This window comes from Pygocentrus nattereri, chromosome 5 (genome assembly GCF_015220715.1).
Source record: "Pygocentrus nattereri isolate fPygNat1 chromosome 5, fPygNat1.pri, whole genome shotgun sequence".
Taxonomy (NCBI): Eukaryota; Metazoa; Chordata; class Actinopteri; order Characiformes; family Serrasalmidae; genus Pygocentrus; species Pygocentrus nattereri.
In genome coordinates this window covers 43,590,037-43,610,005 of record NC_051215.1, presented here as the reverse complement: position 1 = coordinate 43,610,005, position 19,969 = coordinate 43,590,037, and the positions used below count along the sequence as shown (strand labels likewise).

General features: G+C 40.5%; 1 protein-coding gene across 1 annotated transcript in view; it reads right to left on the bottom strand.

Annotated features, from left to right (window-relative positions):
• LOC108426860 (adhesion G protein-coupled receptor A3) overlaps positions 1-19,969 on the bottom strand; it is a 214,381-nt gene that overhangs the window by 4,974 nt on the left and 189,438 nt on the right. The window contains exons 16-18 of the mRNA XM_017696663.2: positions 16,603-16,726; positions 6,140-6,288; positions 274-369 (exon numbers count right to left, since the gene is read on the bottom strand). Of these exons, the coding sequence (XP_017552152.1) occupies positions 274-369; positions 6,140-6,288; positions 16,603-16,726 (369 nt within the window). The remainder of the gene's footprint in view (positions 1-273; positions 370-6,139; positions 6,289-16,602; positions 16,727-19,969) is intronic.

Genomic DNA, 19,969 nt, shown 5'->3' with positions numbered 1-19,969 from the left:
TGCTTTTATCCATGCATGATCTGTGTCATCGTCTAGCTCACTTTCTGATCATCACTGTTGCTTGGTTGGCAAAAATTCTCAATCCAGGAGTTTAAACACTCCAGCAACACTGCTGTGCCTGATATACCAGATCAACAACCACTAACACTAACTACCATGTCAGCCTCATCACCATGCTGAGAATGGCACACTACTCAAGTATTATCTAGTCAGCAGTGGTCCATAAACTGTGTGTTAGTGTATGTAAATTGTGAGCAGAGTGTATTCACTTACTATGGGGTTTGCTCTCCACTGCCGTAATTTTCGATGTTGATGGCAGCTGTGATGCCACAAATAATGAAGGGGATTCCGCCACCAACTAAATAAAATCTGCAGGGACACACGTGCAGAAGAAAGAGATGGTATCATGTATTTGGTTATATTATATCAAGAGCTGAAAAGGCAACAGGCTTAGAGTAACTGGCAGAAAAAAATCATAGCAATGTAGAAATGACAGAAATGACACTGTAGAATGAGGGGTCACACAAAATAGCAACTGACCAAGGGAAGCAGCTAGATTTTTATTGAAACTAATGATTAACCATGCACAGGTACAACTTGTGATCACCATTTCATTACTACATGTCCAAGTACCTTCCCTTTGGTCATTGTTTCCCTTGGAGATGCACTCACAATTATAAGAGAGAAAGACAAAAACCTACATTTCCCTGAACTATTCCACTCCTGCACATCTATATTTTACTTCTTTAAACATCTATTCCTTCCTTATTTTCTTTTTCATCCTTTTTCTCCCTTTCTGGTTTTACCAGCTGGTTCTGTTATTCTAAAGTGCTCTCTCTCTCTCTCTCTCTCTCTCTCTCTCTCTCTCTCTCTCTCTCTCTCTCTCTCTCTATACCTTATGAAATTCAATTAATCCGAGTATGTGCTGAGGGGGCTGGCATTAACAGCACTGTCACAGTTTGACAGAGGCTCGCCTCAGATGACCTGATACTTCTTAAACACTCTCACCGTAAGTGTTCATCACACACACCAGCACCCTACACATACAGGTTAAAGATAAGTATACATAGCATAAAAGCATACACAGTGTCAAAAACTCAGGTACCTAATAAAGTGACCACTGAATGTATGTAGAAAATGTGAGACATATGCATGTAATCAGATCCTGACAGGGTGTAAAAACAAACCTGATACTTCTTAAACACTCTCACCGTAAGTGTTCATCACACGCACCAGCACCCTACACATACAGGTTTGTTTTTACACCCTGTCAGGATCTGATTACATGCATATGTCTCACATTTACTACATACAGTACATATGTAGCTAGTTTATTAGGTACATTTACCCTGTATCTGCACTCACTGTCCATTTTATCAGGTCCACCGACCACATAGGTGGACTTAGCAATTATAGAATGCAGTCTCCATTTACCCCAATGGTCAGGACCCTGCACAGCCACCACTGAGCGAATGCTGTAATACTCTTATGGTGGTCACTGAGGATGGTAGTGTGTGTGTGTATCTGCAGAAAAGACTGCATAACACATGCAAAGTTGCTGGATCAGACAATTCATTGTCACTACCGAACTGAGAATAGTCCAGCAACAAAAAATATCCATTCAGCAGTGCCATGTGGCCAGAACAACCACTGTTGAAGGACTAGAGGATGACCAACCAAACAGCAACAACAGCAATAAATGAGGTATCGATTAGTTCCTCTAAATTAAAGATAAGTATACATAGCATAAAAGCATACACTGTGTCAAAAACTCAGGTACCTAATAAAGTGACCACTGAATGTATGGTGAGAAACAAACCTTCATTTATTTAATTTCTGGACAAAACAGTATATCCAGAGATATCCATTTTCAGGACACACTTCTGAGGAAATTACATATAAGATAGTCCACGTGCATTAGGAAGGAGAATGTCCAAGGAAAGTATGTGAAAAAAAGAGTTGGTAAAATTAGATATAAAAAATGGGACTCCTGACACCTGCGTAAGACCTGGCAGACCACCAAAACTGGCACCATTAGATAAACAGTATTTAGATCTTTCATCTCAAACAGATGGGAAAATCGAGCTCTTGCCTGAGATCTGAAAAAATCCACAAAAGAAGAAAATACAACCGACTTCTCTGACTGAAATCAAGTCTAATAAGACCAACATGTGGACATATTGTATGCTGAAAATTTGCTGTTACGTTTAGTGGTAGAGCTTTCCGCATTATTTTCTGTTTAATATGTCTTCTCCTTTTTCTAATGCTGGAAAATGATTAACGTATACTTTTTGTGACTTTTATACACTGCTGTATAAATCATCGTCATAAATGTGTAATCAGAATTGTTTAAGCCTAAAAAATAAATATGTTTGCCCTTTTGGTGTATATAAATTAGGTACAGAAAGCATTTGAAGTCAACATCTTCTTCTTGGTCCTGTGGTTGAGCTTTTTTTTTCTCTAGTTTTCATTAAAAGTGAGGTGTTGTGAGGTGTTTTTGTCCTGAAAATGTACAAAAACAAACACACAAACAGAGACATCTGCATGCACACGCATCTGCTTCATCTCTGTACACCAGCTTCTGTTTTATGATCGTTGGTCTTTTATTTGTGGACTTCAAACACCTTTTCACTCATCTTTTTACTCATCGTTTCACAGCATCTTTTCAACAAACCCTTTTTCTAAGGCCATTCAAACAGCTTACAAAATGGCAGGCCAGAGGCAAAGCTGCTTTTCAGCTGAAGTTCAAGCCCAACAATCATCTGACATAAATAGACACCGAGCACACCCGGAGCACCTCCTCCTCCAGAAAACACACAGTACACACACACAAAAACGTTTCAGGCTAATGTCTGGGGACATATAACATTTGCCTGATGACTAGGACAGAAGCTTCCTCTGTTCGTTGATGCCTATCAAATATCCATTCAGAAATGGCATTCTGGTCCTGAAATTCCTACCACAGATAATTAGCATGTAAAGGAAAGTGTGCTGGAGGAAGCCTGTGACCTAGTAAGAGGGCACTCCGATAAGGCTGATTTTGTTGGCAGGCCAATAAGCTGCTCTGTCAGAGGGCTCTATGTAAGAGTATGTGTGTGAGTGGCTTCTGACTGGTGTGTATGTGTGTGTGTGTGAGGTGAAGGAAATTGATTTGTCTCCAGCTGCTGGGCCTCAGCGGTGGGGTCTTGTGACAGCTAGCATTAGAGTCAATCACAGAGGATCAACCCAGCACCACCGTCAGCACATTATCTGCTTTTAGAAACGCCCCATGTAGACACACTCACACACTTTTTAATACAATGTTGGGATGTGGGGACACATTTGTTACATATTCATTACATATACGAACACAACCAGTCAAATGTTTAGATACATCTACTCATAGAAGAGTTTTCTTTCATTTTAGCCTATTTTTTATTCATTTTATTACAACTTATTGTCCGTTTTATTAGCTCCACTTGCCATATCGGTTCACTTTGTAGTTCTACAATTCAGACTGTAAGCCACTTGTTTCTCTGCATTTGTTGTTAGTCCCCTTTCACTGTGTCTTTCTTTCATTCTTTCTTTCTTTTTTGTCTTTCGCTCTGGTCAGGAACCCTGATATGAAACACAGCAGTGCAGTGATCAAACTCCAACAGCGCTGCTGTATCTGATCCACTCGCACTAGCGCAACACACACTAACATGCCACCACCACGTCAGTGTCACTGCAGTGCTAAGAATGATTCACCATCCAAATAATACCTGCTCTGTGCCTGCTCAGGGTAAAAGGGGGCTAACAAAGTAGCAGTGAAACAGATGGACTACAGTCTGTAACTGTAGAACTACAAAGTACACCTATATAGTAAGTGGAGCTGATAAAATGGACAATAAGGACAATAAGGTTAGATAAAGTGGGTGTACTTAAAGAAAGGGCCAGTCAATGTATATCTAGATCTCTAGATTTTTTTCACATTGCTACACTTGTGAGAAATTTGCTCTTCACAGTTACTGAAATACAAGCACATGCAGAAGTGTGTAGAGTATCCTAAATCCACATTCAAGTTGTTTATTCACCAGCATAATGTATAAGTTAAAGTAAAGATTCCTTTCCAACAGCTTGAGTATACGTACAAAAGTATCAGATAAAAAACTGTCTAAGTACTGAATAACTTATAAAACTGCAGCAGAACTTTTTCCTACATCCAGCATTTTTCAGCAGAGGAGATGAAGACTGTTAGGTGCTATTCTCTTTTTTGAGATCATATTGGTCTAAAATAAAATGCTAAATGTCAAATGAGAGGTCTGAAAAAGCAGTATTGATGCTGTCACTAATGTCACGCAGAGAAATGAAACACAAAGAATGGAATGGGTAGCTAAAGGTTAATAACTGAAGTGATACTGAGTGAAAAGTAGATTACGTTCCACATAAATGTGCTTAAATAGAAGTAAAATCCAACCGTTTTATTAAAAAATGTATCTAGTTGTTACCTGAATACATGTACCATATCCTTGAATTCACAGAGCTACAGGTATACTGTGTGGGGCTTTGAGATTGTAAATAAGGGAGATGACGGGTCAAGGTCAGATGTAAGAGAAAGATGGCAACGTGGGAATGGTCATAAATCCAGCATAATGTCAGACTGGCTACTGCCTAAAATTGATTGACATTGATTTGATTACCCAATGGGTCAAAAAGAACAATCAGTCTTAATGTACTGAATATCTTAGTTTCATAAAAGAAAAAACTGTTTTAATGAGAAAAACATTTTGGGCTAGAGTTTCTCCAGTCAAGGTCTTTAAACTGGGACACTAATTTGATTCTCTTTAAAAAGACAAGCAATGCGAGAGGCACCCTAGCATTCACTGCTCATTATACTGCAACATTTTCCTTTGCACATTAGGCATAATCCATTACTTACTCCTAGAAACCTGCAGTTGTTTTCACAACGCCTGCCAGTAGACGCATCTCTTTGTGTGCCAGTACAAATCTGTATGAAGACACTGGGTCTCACTCTCTTTCTCTCCAGAGAACGTTGACACAGTCTGCTGAGCCAGCTGCAGATGCTGACATGATGTAAGTCAGTCAATAGAGGTTTTTGCTGAACAGGTGGAAGCAATGATTACTTCTTCAATGATTATCTGTGCACCACAACCATTTAAGGTCAAGGCAATAAAGTACAGCTAAAAAAATGCTTCTCTTTCACTGCTTATAGACGCTGATTAAAGTGTACAATTAAATTACTAGCAATTCTTATGTGAAAATCGAAGAGCAAATTAAAGAGCATCCAAAAACCTCTCAATTAGCCATATGTTCTAACAGTCTGGGCAGGAAAGAGAAAGGCTGCCAGGTAACATTCAGCAAGGCAAAATTTCACCTCTAATGTCTGTTCCCCATAGGACTCTCAGCTGAAGAGACTGCTATTAAGTGCACCCTGCCCACTTTAAAAAGAACACAGGGGCTACATCTAGCACTTGGATGACCTACTTCCAAAAGAGAGAAAAAAAGAACCCAAAAAACACCAAAGGAACACTGAAATCATTCAACCTAGAAGCTTCTCCAAAGTCTGCACTGCCATAAACGGGGAAACAGGGTCCATGCTACAGCAGAGAAGATAATGATATCGCCACATTAACCAGAACAAAAGATAACATAGCTGGAAGAGATAGCCTGCTTTAGCTTTGCTTTAGTTAACAAGCATAAGGGTAAAAAAAAATAGTGGCGACTCAGAATTACAGTCTGCTCTCTGCACATTTTCTCCATGGGTGGCTAATTCGCATGCTAAATTCTACCTCTGTGCAAGGCAAACAGAAATACCTTCTAGCTTGTTAGCATAACATCAATAGTAGGTCAATGTGAAGGGTAAAATCAACATCCCTTGTACACAACATTAAAGAGACAAACACCTCTAACACCGAATACTTTCAGTTTAGCAGGACATGGTAAATAGGGTGGCTCTGAGAGAAAAAAAGTCCTAATCCAGTCACGCTTCTTAATCAATACAGCAGCACTTAAAATATTCCAACACCATTCCACAACCTGCATATAGTATCTTGAAGAGAAAGAGAGAGAATGTCAGTATGAGAATATGTGTGTGTGTGTATGTATGTGTGTGTGTGTGTGTGTGTGTGTGTGTGTATATATGCACATGTATCTCTACCTCAGCATGGGGGATCTGGGTGGGTGAGGAGGTGCGTCTCCGTCCTGAGGCTGGGGGGGCTTCTTGGTTACCTGTTTGTAGATGTTCCTGGCTGTGAATCCCAGCCACAGCATAGTAGAAAGGGATGAGTAATGAAGCACTACCCCAACCTGAAAAACATACACACACAAGCACAGTGATCAGCAATTGATGATGAATGCTAAACAAGTACTAAAAGAATATTGCAGTGAAAAATAAAACTAGCAGTGGGCGTGATACCAGTTCATCTGGTATACTTGAAGTTATTTTTAAGGCATTAGTAATTTGTCAGTATGCAAATAAATGCAGATAACATTATGTACAAAAAGCGCAAAACATTGTTTCCCTCACTTCTCATGTGGTGAGTTGCAACCTGAGTTAATTTAGTCCAGTTTAGGTGCAGAATTGTAAGAGTTAATGAGGGCAAAAGATAGTGGAAGGAAAAGCCAGTATCTTGGGGTAAGGTGTTAGTGATTAGCCTAGCATGGAGACTACCCGGTTCCCTGTGTGGACCGCCTATGTCACTCCTCACCCAGGCAGCTGCTTCAACCGATGCCGCACACACACACACACACACACACACACACACACACATGCTAGTGTAGTTAAGACTAGTTAGATACAGCCACACTTCACGACAACATGCTCACATTCAGCAACTCGTTCAGCAAAGTATAATATGCTTTCTTAATTCCAAATATGAGCATAACTGTCTCACTTTACAGCCATGTTAAAGCATAAAATGTGTATTTCATTTAGTCATCACTCATAATGGAATTTTTGAGAATTTTTAAATGATTTTTTAATCCTGGGGTGACTGCATTTTGCCCTGTTGCACCAACAATGCAGCACAAAATAAAACAACTTGTAGTGAATACTGAGTTGATGTTTTTCATAGTAAACATGCAGCATTTGTATGTCATATTTTAAGTAACTGCTAAATCTGATGCATTTCTGCTCATTTTCCACTTTAGTAACTTTTTTATCAGTTACTTGAGGGTATTCATTTGTTGTGTAAGGTTTCAATTTAGTGTTGAAACTGAAGTGTTTGTAACAGCGCTGGCTTTACTATTGAGGTCAAAGTTTTGGTACAGAGCTGACACTACCAGGCATGTGGTTCCTGTACCCCCCTAGACTGCATCTATATAGGCCCATACTTCAAATCCTCACTCTCATACCCATGCAATTTACACATTTAACCTTTAAATCCCCAGGCTTATTACATACCAGGCTTATTATTCAGTAACTACAGGGCCTTCAGTGCAAACTAGTTGAGCTATTCTTAGGTTGTAAACTGTGTAATGAAACTTCAGTTAAGTGATACTTTTTTAATCCCACAAACAGGGAAATTCCACCTCCGCATTTAACCCATCCGTGAAGTGAAACACCACATACACACCCACTAGGGGGCAGTGAGCACACTTACACTTAACAGTGGGCAGCCCTATGCATGGCGCCCGGGGAGCAATTGGGGGTTAGGTGTCTTGCTCAAGGACACCTCAGTCATGGACTGTTGGCACTGGGGATTGAACCAGCAACCTTTCGGTCACAGGGTCAGTTCCCTAACCTCCAGCCCACGAATGCCCCCAAAGGGGGTTAACTGTATCTACTTAAAAATACAATAATTAAAAAATTTCTGACAACACTGACTGTCAGCTTCAGCCACAATAAGAAAAACAGAGACTTATCAGCTAGCTCCCATTAACCCTACAATGACTATTGCTGTTGCTGTAACATAAACTTCAGAACAAAGAGAAAAATATTGGCATAGCATTTATAATGACATCATTACAATGTGCTTAAACAGAAACCATTAAAAATGCTATCCTGCTTATATTTTAAGGATATGCCTGTATATCAGTGTACTCATTGTACTCACTCTCCTGCTTATAATTACCCATCCAAATCCAAGCTCACTCTTATATGCTACCACCATGCAACGAGACTGCCACAAGTAAGAGGGCATTTTGCATTCCTCTCACACAATTCTGCTCTTATCAGAACAGTTTGTCTGCATAGTGAGAAAGAGGATGCACAACTATATGAGTGCACCATATTTACACAAATAGGACTAATCCTATTCTTGTATTCAAAACATGTGCTGACAGTTGGAGAAAAGGAGAAACTTTAGATTGCATTTTTATCTTTGTACTAACCAAAGACATGGACTATATTTAAACACAAATTACAAAATACTTAACATGGCACCTGCCATGACCTCCTTTATACACCAAACAATCTACCCAAACATCAAGAAAAACAAACAAAGCAAACATTTTAGTGCTGCATTAGGAAGGCTTTTGTCTCTTCAAATGATAAGCAGTCACAATTAGTATTAACAATGCAAGTGAAAACCTTCCAAGTAGCCTTACAGGCACTCAGCAGCCCTGTTCACATGTTTTACCAAGCGTCCTGGGTGACCCGATCACAAGTAGACTAAGTGAAGGTGCGGACGAGGTCCAGTGAGTGCACGGGGCCTATTTACACCTTGCATTAACGTGCGTTTTTTAAGTGATTAGATCACAATCAGATTTCACCCAGGATGCAATGAAAGCGAATTGCGATCGGATCATTCCAACCACATTCAGGGGCCGCCAGAGAGTGAAGCGAAAATGCATGTTGAGCGCTGACTACCAGGTAAGAGAATGAACAAGCATACATGATGCTAATCCAAGCCAAGCTTGTCAACTCATATTATAATTGGGCAAAGAGTAAACAAAAGTAAAACAGAAACAATGTATGTGTTGACATGCTTTTATGTGGGAAAAGTATAATTGGATCTCATCTGGATTTCATCTGCATTATAGTGAAAAGTGTAAAGGGAAATCAACTGAAGTTTATCCAGTTGTGATCTGGATGTTAAACACATATGAATGCATTGTGTAAACAGGCTACAAGATCTGGTCATCAAACCACCTTTAAAAGTGGTTAAGGGCGCATATGACCACATAACATTTCTAGTGCTAAATGTTTTGTATGCCATTATTGGTTTATTAAAATTACACTTCACTGGAACTAAGGGGCCAAGCCCAAACCCTGAAAATCAGCCCCAGATCATTACCCAGTTTTCACTATCACAGAGTCTCCACCTTTTGTCAGTATCCAACAGCAGCTGCCACTTTCATAAATAAGGGATGAACACTCCCTCATGGTCAATGAAATCCCTCCATAACCAGCAGTGACATGATCTAGCTGATTAACATTTACAGCACTCCTTAAAAAAGAGGAATTCCAGAGTGCTGGAAGAGGAACTGAGATCCAACCTACAGCTCCTGGCATCATCTTTACGTGGGCTAGCGTACAAACTCCAGCAGTCATTGAGCCTTACTGCGCTGTGCCCAGAGGCTTTCCACACAGCTGGCTGCTTCAGCAGAGTGGACGCAGCCAAGCTGGTGTTGATCAGCACGTACCCTGTGGGGCACTTGACACTGCAGCCACTTCCACCTTGACAGTCTGCCTGTTATAGCCTGCAGCGCAGCCCACTGGATCCAGCTCAGATTATCCAGAGTCCCCAGAAAATTTCAAGCAGCTTTAGCCCCTGCCCTGGCTCTCTCACAGCTGCTTGGTAACTCATTGGGAGGAGGCAGGGGCCAAGACAATAAAGAGGCTATTTCTGCCTTTTAGTCCAGTTTAGTCTCTTTCAGTAGTGTAATTTCTCAATGCCATTGTCACAGTTATTTTGATTTGCAAAGAGCAGCATCTATTATAGCTGGGATAGTGAGCGAGAGAGCGAGAGAGAGAGCGAGCGAGCGAGCGAGCGAGAGAGAGAGAGAGAGAGAGAGAGAGAGAGAGAGAAATAAAATTTTGGTTCCATCTTGATTAGACGAACCTCAATTCCATAAAATACCAAGCAACACTCCACAGAGCCTCATGCATACTGCATATACCCCAGTGGCAGACTGAGGACTTAATCCCCTTAAGTACAGCTGAATAAACTAGTTAAAAGATGGAAGGAAACACTGTAAAATGAACTGAACCACTAAAAGAATTATAAAGGCTGTAACGCGGAGCGAGGAGGCGGACGCATACGCTGAGATAAGCGAGATTTATTAGGGGCAAATCCAGGGTCGTGATCAAGACGGTCCAGGGTCATACAGCCAATACATACAAAGCATGGTGCAGACATGACAAGAAACACAAAACCCAAACAGTTCTAACAGACCAACACATCAAACAGAGACCGAAACATCAAACAAAGACCGGCAAACACAAGAGGCAAACACAGGGCTTAAATACACAGGGATAACGAGGGTCAGGTGAAAACAATCAGGGGCGGAGATACAAAACAGGGGGCAGGACTAAAACCAAAACAAATGCACATGGAAGACCAAAACAAAGGAGCACATGGAGTAGTGGGAGGAGCCAACCGTGACAAAGGCTATACAATACAGAGTAATTACTATTGCTTTTGCTTTAGCTATGGCCAATCAAAAAGACATATTCGTAGTGCTTGTTTTCTGGCTTGACCACACATCAGCAGGCCAGTAAAGTGCCAGAGCTAAATTATCACCCCTTGAGCATCTGTGAGTTTACAAGATGTTCCAATAAAAAAAAAGCACTTTTAATTGTTGATGCTGCTGAAAATCAGCTGTCAGATGTTTTAGCAATGTTTTTCTAGAATTGTTAAGCTAAAATACCAAATTTGGAAAAAAAACAAAACAAAACAAAAAAAACAACATTCAGTTTCACACGCTTGAGTCTCTGGAGCTCTGGAATTACTTTTTAAATACAGTTGCCGCACAGAAAACATAAAAGTTGCACATATGAAAATAACTGGGAAAAAATTAGCAAAGGAAACATTCCAGAAAACATTCTAGATGGTGACTATTCTGACCATCATGATAAAAGTAATGTTCCTGATGATTGTCAGGTGACTTGGTCAACTAACTGTTTACTTTAATTGTGTTCATTTACAAACTACTTAATTACTTAATTTTTACATACATTAATTTGTTTTAAGACCCACATCCCAGGTATTCCCTCATTAGAAATCTTCAGAGCCACCAAAGATTTCAATAATTCAAGGGACTATGAATAAGAATCAAAATAAATCAGATTCTCAACTTTATACTTTTGTTTGTATGGTTTCATCAAATGTATCACTGTTGCATTTCATGATTTCCATTACATTCTTTTGGCAAAATTGTAAACAAAAAAGCCCAATCAAAATCCAACCTTTTGACAGTTTGTAGATCATTAGGAACGAATACGGAGTTGGAATCAAACTGCTCTTCGGAGGCAGTCCCAACTCCAAAGCAAAGAAAGAGCATAGGGGCTGATTTCTGAGCTGACAGCCAGAGCAAGAGAGCAGCTTTTAAAGCGTCTCTTCAAGCGGTTCCTACTGTTTCATCACTTCTGCCTTTGTATTGCATCTCAGAACACTTATCTTGCATTGCATCTCAGAATAATCTGCCACGTATGAGTGTGGTTCCTGCAGTATGTGTGTTAAATATTAATAACAGGTGGAAAGAGAACAACAACACAACATCAGCAATGAAACTACTGCAGCAGGTTAACAGTGTTCAGAGAACAGAGTTAGGAAGTTTTCTGAGAGAGAGAGAGAGAGAGAGAGAGAGAGAGGGAGAGAGAGAGAGAGAGAGAGAGAGAGAGAGAGAGAGAGAGAGAGAGAGAGAGAGAGAGAGAGAGAGAGAGAGAGAGATAGAGAGAGAGAGAGATTACAGATCACAGGCAAAAGAGAGGGTGGCGAAAGTATATCTGATGCAAAGTGGAAGTGAGAGATGGGTAGAGAAAAAGAAAGAAAGAAGTGAACAAGTGTGACAGCCCTGGTTTGAGCACTCCTTGATGTTGTGTGTCGTTTGCAAGAGGGGGCGGCGCACTCTCTGTCCCTGAGATAGAATGACTCCCTGCTGGGCAGTAGGCAGCAGAGGGGTGGGTAGGGGGGATCACATGGAGCTGCACAGCCAGTACCTTGAGTGTTGTGTGTAATTATCCAAAACACACATACATACATACATACATACCCCCCCCCCCCCCCACACACAGTCATAGGCAGACTGGTGCACTGACAGTGAGTGGGCCTGATGTGGAGCTGCTCTGAGAAATGCATGTTCTAACACAGAGATGAAGGCTCTCAGCAGGGGACTGATGTTTTAATCCTCCGTGTGTGTATGCAGTAAGCATCAGGATTCTGAGTATATTAGACACTCACAGTGCATGAAGTGGTAAATACACTGCTGTGCTGAGGTGGAGATTTTAGAACTTAACACACAGAAGTCACACCTGTCGCCAGCAATGACAAGCAGACAGTGTAACTACTGGCGATATAGGAAAATATGGCAAACACATCATGACACTTCAAGGCATTTTCACAATACACGACACGCATCACAATATACATTGACTGGCCACTTCATTAAGTATACATATATACTTGTTTATACACTCTTTGTCCATTTTATAAGCTCCACTTACCATAATTGCCATCTTTGTAGTTCTTCAGTGACAGACTGTAGTCCATCTGTTTATCTGCATACTTTGTTACTCCCCTTTATACTGTGGCTCAATGGTCAGGACCCCCAGACACCACCTCAGAGCACGTGTTATTTGGATGGTGGATCATTCTCAGCACTGCAGTGACTGACACAGTGGCATGTTAGTGTGTTACGCTAATGCAAGTGGATCACACAAAGCAGTGCTGCTGGAATGTCCTCATACTGTCCACTCTGTCGGACACTCCTACCTTGTTGGTCCAACTTATAGATATAAAATCAGAGACAGTTTGTGCTGGTCATTCTCTGGTATTTCATCAGTGGTCAAAGGACACTGCCCACAGGATGTTGTTGGCTGGATATTTTTGGGACTATTCTTAATCCAGCAGTAACACTGAGGTGTTTAAAAACTCCAGCAATGCTGCTGTTGAAAGAGGGCTAACAAAATATGCAGAGAAACAGTTGGACTACGGTCTGTAATTGTCGAGCTACAAAGTACTTCTATACGGTAAGTGAACCTAAATTGTCAGTGAAACGGTTTTCTGTGGTTTGATAAGCTGGAACAGCCCCAGTAATGCTACATTTTACAAAAATAAGATCAATGCAATCATATTTATTCAACACTTAACCTACTGCATTGCACTAAATCAAATTAAAAAGGAATAATTATTCTCTCTTTGTAATAAAACATGTAGTTGATAAATATTATATCACCCATCTCTAATCTCTAATTGCTATACAGCAAAAAACATTACAAAGAAGCCTTCTAAGGGTTAAGTGAATGATTCATTATCCGTGTCTTATCTGTACTGTTTTTAGCTTGGTTTCCATCCAATGCTAACAATTAAACAAAGGGATTCACAAGATTCCGATAGTGTCTGCATTCATTGAACTTTTTCTATGTATATACTGTATGTATTTCTGTATGAGATCTAGTACTAGACTAGTGAGAGGACAGCCGTGAAATCAAGCAGGTGCAACTGAAAAATGCCACAGTGATAATACACCCTAGTATGCTACTCTATCCACCATTAACAGTGGTGCAGAGTTTGCAGCCTAGCCGACAGCTAACACTGTCAAAGTGGTCATGCAAGAATGAGGCTGATTACAATGTGCATCCTCATGCATTTTGGGTGACTGGATCATGTTTAGATTTCATATAATCAAAAGAGAAGCCAGGTGTACACACAAAGGATACACTGTGATAGAATCATGATTGGATCATTCAATCCACATTTGGAAATTGATCTTGATAACATTCAACACAGATGCAAAAGGAATGAGTTTTCTATACCTGCATGCAACTATGCATGAAGAAATGCACCTGCCAAGAGCTGACTAGCAAGTAAGAGGATAAACAAGCAAATGCAAGATGAAGGATACGCAAGGCTTGAGTTCTTCCCCAAACCAAGCACCTTCTTTTGATGAAAATGACCAAGCCAAGCTTGTTGTAGGGTAATCATGCATGTCTGGTATATTATACAAAAGTACAACTGACCATCACACCTATATGAGCTTGCTGGACATTCCTTTTCAAAACTATGGGCATTAACCCCTTAAAATCCCAGACTTATTACATACTAAGGTTTACTATTCAGTAACTACACCAACTGGCTGAACTTTTCTTAGGGTATAGATGTGTGTAAAACTTTGGGCCTGCTGTTGGGCTCTGGTTGTTTAAGGGGTTAATATGGAGTTGCTCCCCCTTTTGTGCCTATGACAGCCTCCACTCTTCTGGGAAAGCTGTCCACAAGATTTTGGAGTGTTTCTGTGGCAATTTGAAGCCATTCAGTCAAAAGAGCATTTTTAAGGTCAAGATGTTGTACAAGAAAGTTTGGCTCACAACTGATATTCAAATTCATCACAAGGGTGTTCAGCCAAGTTGAAGTCAGGGGTCTGTGCAGGCCATTAGTTTTCCTCCAAACTAAATCCATCCCAACCTAAGGGGCTTCGGCCAAACCCTGAAAAACAGCCCCAGACCTACTCCACCAAACTGCTTTCCTGTGGGTAGTGTTCTCCTGGTATCCGCAAAACCCAGATTCATCCATCAGTCTGCCAGATAGCTAATTCATCACACCAGAAAACACATTTTTCACTGCTCCAGAGTCCAGTAGTGGCATGCCTTACACCACTCCATTTGACACCTGGTAGTGATCTTAGGCTTGTGTGCAGATGCTCGGCCATGGAAACCCATGACATGAAGCTCCCAACTACAGGTCTATGCGATCTCTTATTTTTTTTCAGTCCTATGCCAAACTGCTCCTGCAAGATTTCATCCCAAACCCGCCTGCTCCTGCAGACAATCAGAATCATTTGTCCTGCTGTCACCCACAGCTAAAACAACTTTATTTAGGCTATTCATTCATTTGCAGGATTTCTCTTCATGCATGCTTTGACCCTTTCCTGCCTGCAGTGGGCTGATTTCCCACCTGTTCTCGTGCACAACACAAAAAATTAGTCCTGCGTTGTGGTGAGTCATGTAGGTTCAGCAGGAATTTACAGGAGTGCAGACCTCTTCTCCCAATGCATAGTTCTTTAGCTGATGTTGCACCCAGAGACAGTTGGGAACGGTGCAGTGAGTGATACAACAGAGGCTGGGGGATTTGTACATGGCACAAGCATCAGCATTCAGTGGCCCTGATTTGCCACCTTGCAAGATGCTGCCATTTAACAATACTAGCACTTAGACTTTACCAGGGGAGTAAGATAGAAATTTTAAGAAGTGACTTGTGGCAACGGTGGCATCTTATGACAGTGCAACGTTTAAAGTCACTGAGCTTTTCAGTGTGACCCATTCTACTGCCAATTTTTGTCTATGGAATGCATGGCTTTATGCTTAATTTTATACACCTGTTAGCAGTAAGTGTGGCTAAAACACCTGAACTCAATAAATAGGAGATGTGTCCATGTACTTTTGGCCATATAGTGTAGATGCAAATAAGTTGCAAGATGTGAGTTGATATCTTGCAAGGTAGTCTGAAGAACTTTGGTTCCTGATTTTTCCTGGATGCATCCTGCCACTGCATGGATTTATTCAATTCCATGGCCAACACACCTGATTTCAAGTAACAAAGCACTGATTAGACAAACCAGGTGTGGAACAACTACAGTTAATGTAGTTGTTGTGCACAGACTACAGGAGAAGGTGAGTGGGAAAGAACTGTATTTAAAAGGATTATTACAATTACAGCAAGCAGAGGCCCCTATTTAGGATGTTCCACAAATCTTTCAAGCCTGAATGGAAATTACCAGGATGTTGAGTCAACTGTGTGAACTGTGTTTCTTTCCAGAAGAGAATGAGAACCGAACAGGTCATTAGATGCCACAGCTTTGCCTCTATTCCAGCTGTCCTATATGACCATTTGGACATTAAGTGAGGAGGGTCATTTAATTATTTGTGTTAAACAATTTCACAATAGGAAAATGCTTAGGTGACAGCACTGTGCCTTGCTGGATTTTGGCTCATGCTTCTGACTGACTGTAGGCATTTTTCCCCTCGAAAGCAAAGTCATAGCATTTTTTACCTGGCTACAGAACAGGCTACTCTTCAGAAAATGGTACTATTATTGCAGGTCAAGAATTAAATACAGTAGACTGGTACACAATTTTAAGCTAAAGTAATTCTTAGTTCAGTGCATGGCTGCATAGATGAAAGTCCCCTCGAGGTAAGGCAAACCACACACACACACACACACACACACACAAGCCCAGTAATTAAAACAACATTCTGTAAAAAGCTCCTACGGGATATAGGCCTCCTGAGGTCCAACAAAATGTGCTTTTCTCTCACCATTCATTCACACAACATTGATATCACTGTACGTATAGCCATTGTTACAAACACGGCAGGCCCACACACAGAAAACAAAGAGCACTCTATACTTCGGAAAGTCAATGCACATCAGTAGGCAAAAATAAACAACTGAGTATGCAGTGATGCTTTAACAGAAAGAGAGAGAGGGAGAGAGAGAGAATATGAAGAGGCTGAACACTCACCGCTTGGCAGAAGATGGGGTATTTGATGCGGTTGATGCCTCCGGCAAACACAGCAAATGTGAGGGCCGTGTGGAAACAGAAGTTCAGGAGCATGTGCCATCCCTTTCGACTGATACGGATTGCACTGTCAAAGAAAGGAAAACACATTGCATAGTAAAACGTGAGCGCTGTGTTTGAGCTGTGCAACCTACTTTAACCCTTCTATAGCCCCTCATAGCTCAATCGTAGCTCATTAAACCAAAGATCTGAGTTTGATGGGAAGCCGTGTGCATTTTTGTGGAAGGAAACATTTACAACTGCATACATTTGTCAATGTTTGACACTAAAACAAGAAACAAAAAATCAAAAGTACAGACCCAAACCTGTTAAGACAGATTGTTAACTAAATTTAAATATCATTTATTACACATAGTTGTATAGAAAAATGATGTAGTGTAAATAAAATCTATATCAAAAAGACTTGTAAATGTTAAAGCTCCAGGCCAGAAATGCTGCAGTTGGAAGGCCAATTTTAGCAACAACAGAACAGAATGATTTTAGATTCAACTATAATGAAGCCCCTAAAAAAGCATGGAATCATGGGTAAAATCTAATGCCATTTTAGCAGGTACTGATTAGAGATAATGATTCATGTCAAAGGTCTTTGTTAGTGGAGCATTATCATTATTGAATGTTCATGTATTTGCCATACGCATCTACATAGCAGCACTATAATAAATCACCACACCAGATTATTACAGCAGTCTGCAGAGTGACTAAGAGAAACACATATGGCATTAGTGTACATTATCTAATCTTAATGACTCACTTGGATGAAAAAAGAAAGCAGGAGGAATTATTTAAAAGAAAGAATAAAAAAGAAAGAAAAAATATAGAAAGAAAGAATGTAAAAAAAACAAATATTGAAAGAAAGAAAGAAAGAAAGAAAGAAAGAAAGAAAGAAAAGAGAAAAGGGAAAGCTAGCTAAAAAAGAAAGGAACAAAAACTGAAAGAAAGAAAAAGATATAAAGCAGAAAAGAAAGACGGATATAAAAGTAAAAGGAAAGAGTGAAAGACAGTAAGAAAGAAAGGAATATTAGGAATAAATCTTGAAATAGAAAAGAGAAAGACAGCTAGCTAAAAGAAAGAAAGAAAGAAAGAAAGAAAGAAAGAAAGAAAGAAAGAAAGAAAAAGCACATGGCAACAGCAAATATGAGTTAACTTTCTCTCTCTCTCCCTCTCTCTCTCCCTCTCTCTCTCTCTCTCCCTCTCTCTCTCTCGCTCTGTGTCTCTCTCCCTCTCTCTCTCCCTCTCTCCCTCTCTCTCTCCCTCTCTCTCTCTAGCTCTGTGTCTCTCTCCCTCTCTCTCTGGCTATAAATCATCTGCAGTATTGGGGCAGAGAGAGCAGTTGAGGCAGCAGCAGCTTCAGTAGGTCAACGGCATTAACCTGCACCGCCGCCAGCACACTGTCTCTGTGTGTGTGCAGGTATGTGAGAGGCAGAGCAGGTAAAGGGGAGGACAGCAGTCAGCACTGCTGCAGGCTTTAGTTAAAAGTATTTGTTTTCATCAGCCAAACAGCAGGAGGAGAGAATTCCTCTAATAAAAAAGAAGGACGTAGAATCAGTGTGCAGTATAATATCATCTGATCTGAGTTAGAGGAAGCCTCACAGGAGTGTGTGGAATCAATTTCTACACTTAAAAAAGTATGAACGCTCACATAAACACACTCAAGCACACAGAGAGTGTAAGAGTGTAGATGCAGCACACACCTCCCATCTAAATGACTCAGGCTGTCTGTTAGACAGGACTGACTCACAGCACACAGCGCCGCACCAGCTTACAGAAAAAAGTCAAGAGAAAAAAAGAGAGAGGAGATGAAAGCTGAGGCGAGAGGAGTAGGGTGAAGGAGATTCATGAGTTGAGACAAACCGTCCACTTCAGTCCAAACGCATTTTTCCACCTGACGAAGAAAGCTCTGCTGAACTGTCTGAAGTGTGTGTGTATGTGTGTGTGTGTGTGTGCGTGTTGGGGTGGGATGGAATAAGCTCTACTGGAGAAGACACATAATGAACCATTACAATTCTGTTTGATGAGACACACAAGCACATACACCATACACACACACACACACACACACACACACACACACACACACACACACACACACACACACACACACACACACACTCACACACACAATTGCCTACAGAAGGTGTAAGAAATTTAAGATGAAACAGCAAAAGAACAAAGTCTCTACTATCACTGTTCTCAGTGTAAGCTCATAGAAAAGGACTGTAATATATGGCGAATGTGCAAAATTCATCCTATGAAAATACATAATTACCTACAGACAGGTGTGCAGATTTGGTCTGACACGAGGGGGAACCTACAGTACTGTGCAAAAGTCATTAACCCCCCTTCATTTACTTAATCAAATGACCATTAAGTACAAGATATTCAATATTCAGGAGATATTTCTGAGAAGATTAGATTATCCACATGCATAAAGAAGGGAAAGCCAAAAAGAAACAAGTGACAAAAAGTGTAATTTCCAAAATTGGAAGTTTCCCAATTAGAAAATGGGACTCCTAACAACAATTCAAGGCCTGGCAGACCAACAAAACTGTCACTATCAGATAAACGGTACTTAAAATGTTCATCTTTAAGAGAAGAAAATCAAGCTCCACTTTTGTTTCAGATCTGAAAACATCCACAGGTGTTTCTGTTCATCCTTCCACTGTGAGAAGACAACTCAGCACTATGAGTCTGAAAGGATGTTACTGAGAAAAGGAAATAGCTGTTACTGAGAAAAGGAAATAGATAAAAAAGAAGAAAATCTGCAAACCACTCAAAGACGCTATTGGTTTTCTCAGAAAAATGGACTGACCACTCTGGGGTCCAGACCTCACTATTACTAAACCTGTCTGGTATTACTTTATGAGAAGCAAAAAATCCAACCATCTTCTAAGATTGAACTTCAGAGGTGTTTGCAAGTTTCCCAAAAAGATTGAAAGATGAAGATTTTAAATTATATTTTGTTGTTGAGGTTTCTTTGTTTTCTGCTTTTTTGCAAAATTAAGCATATGTGGATGGTTTTTACCATAGATAGACATCAATAAAGCCATAGTGATACAAATAAAAGGTAATGAAGTTAGCTGTTAGTCTACCTGCTTGTCTCATGGCATAGGGCACCCATTTCCACTCTGACAGCCAGCCTGTGTTAACTTGTAATGACAGCGCAATATTGCTGGAACAGTAAAAGTCACTCTCAAAAATGTTCTCAGTAATATAAGCTATGTACTTTTTTGATTACCATCTTACAAATGGCCCAAAGTTGCCCCACACAGCCAGTCAATTTTGCGCCAGTGCCTATAGAAGCTATAAGAGC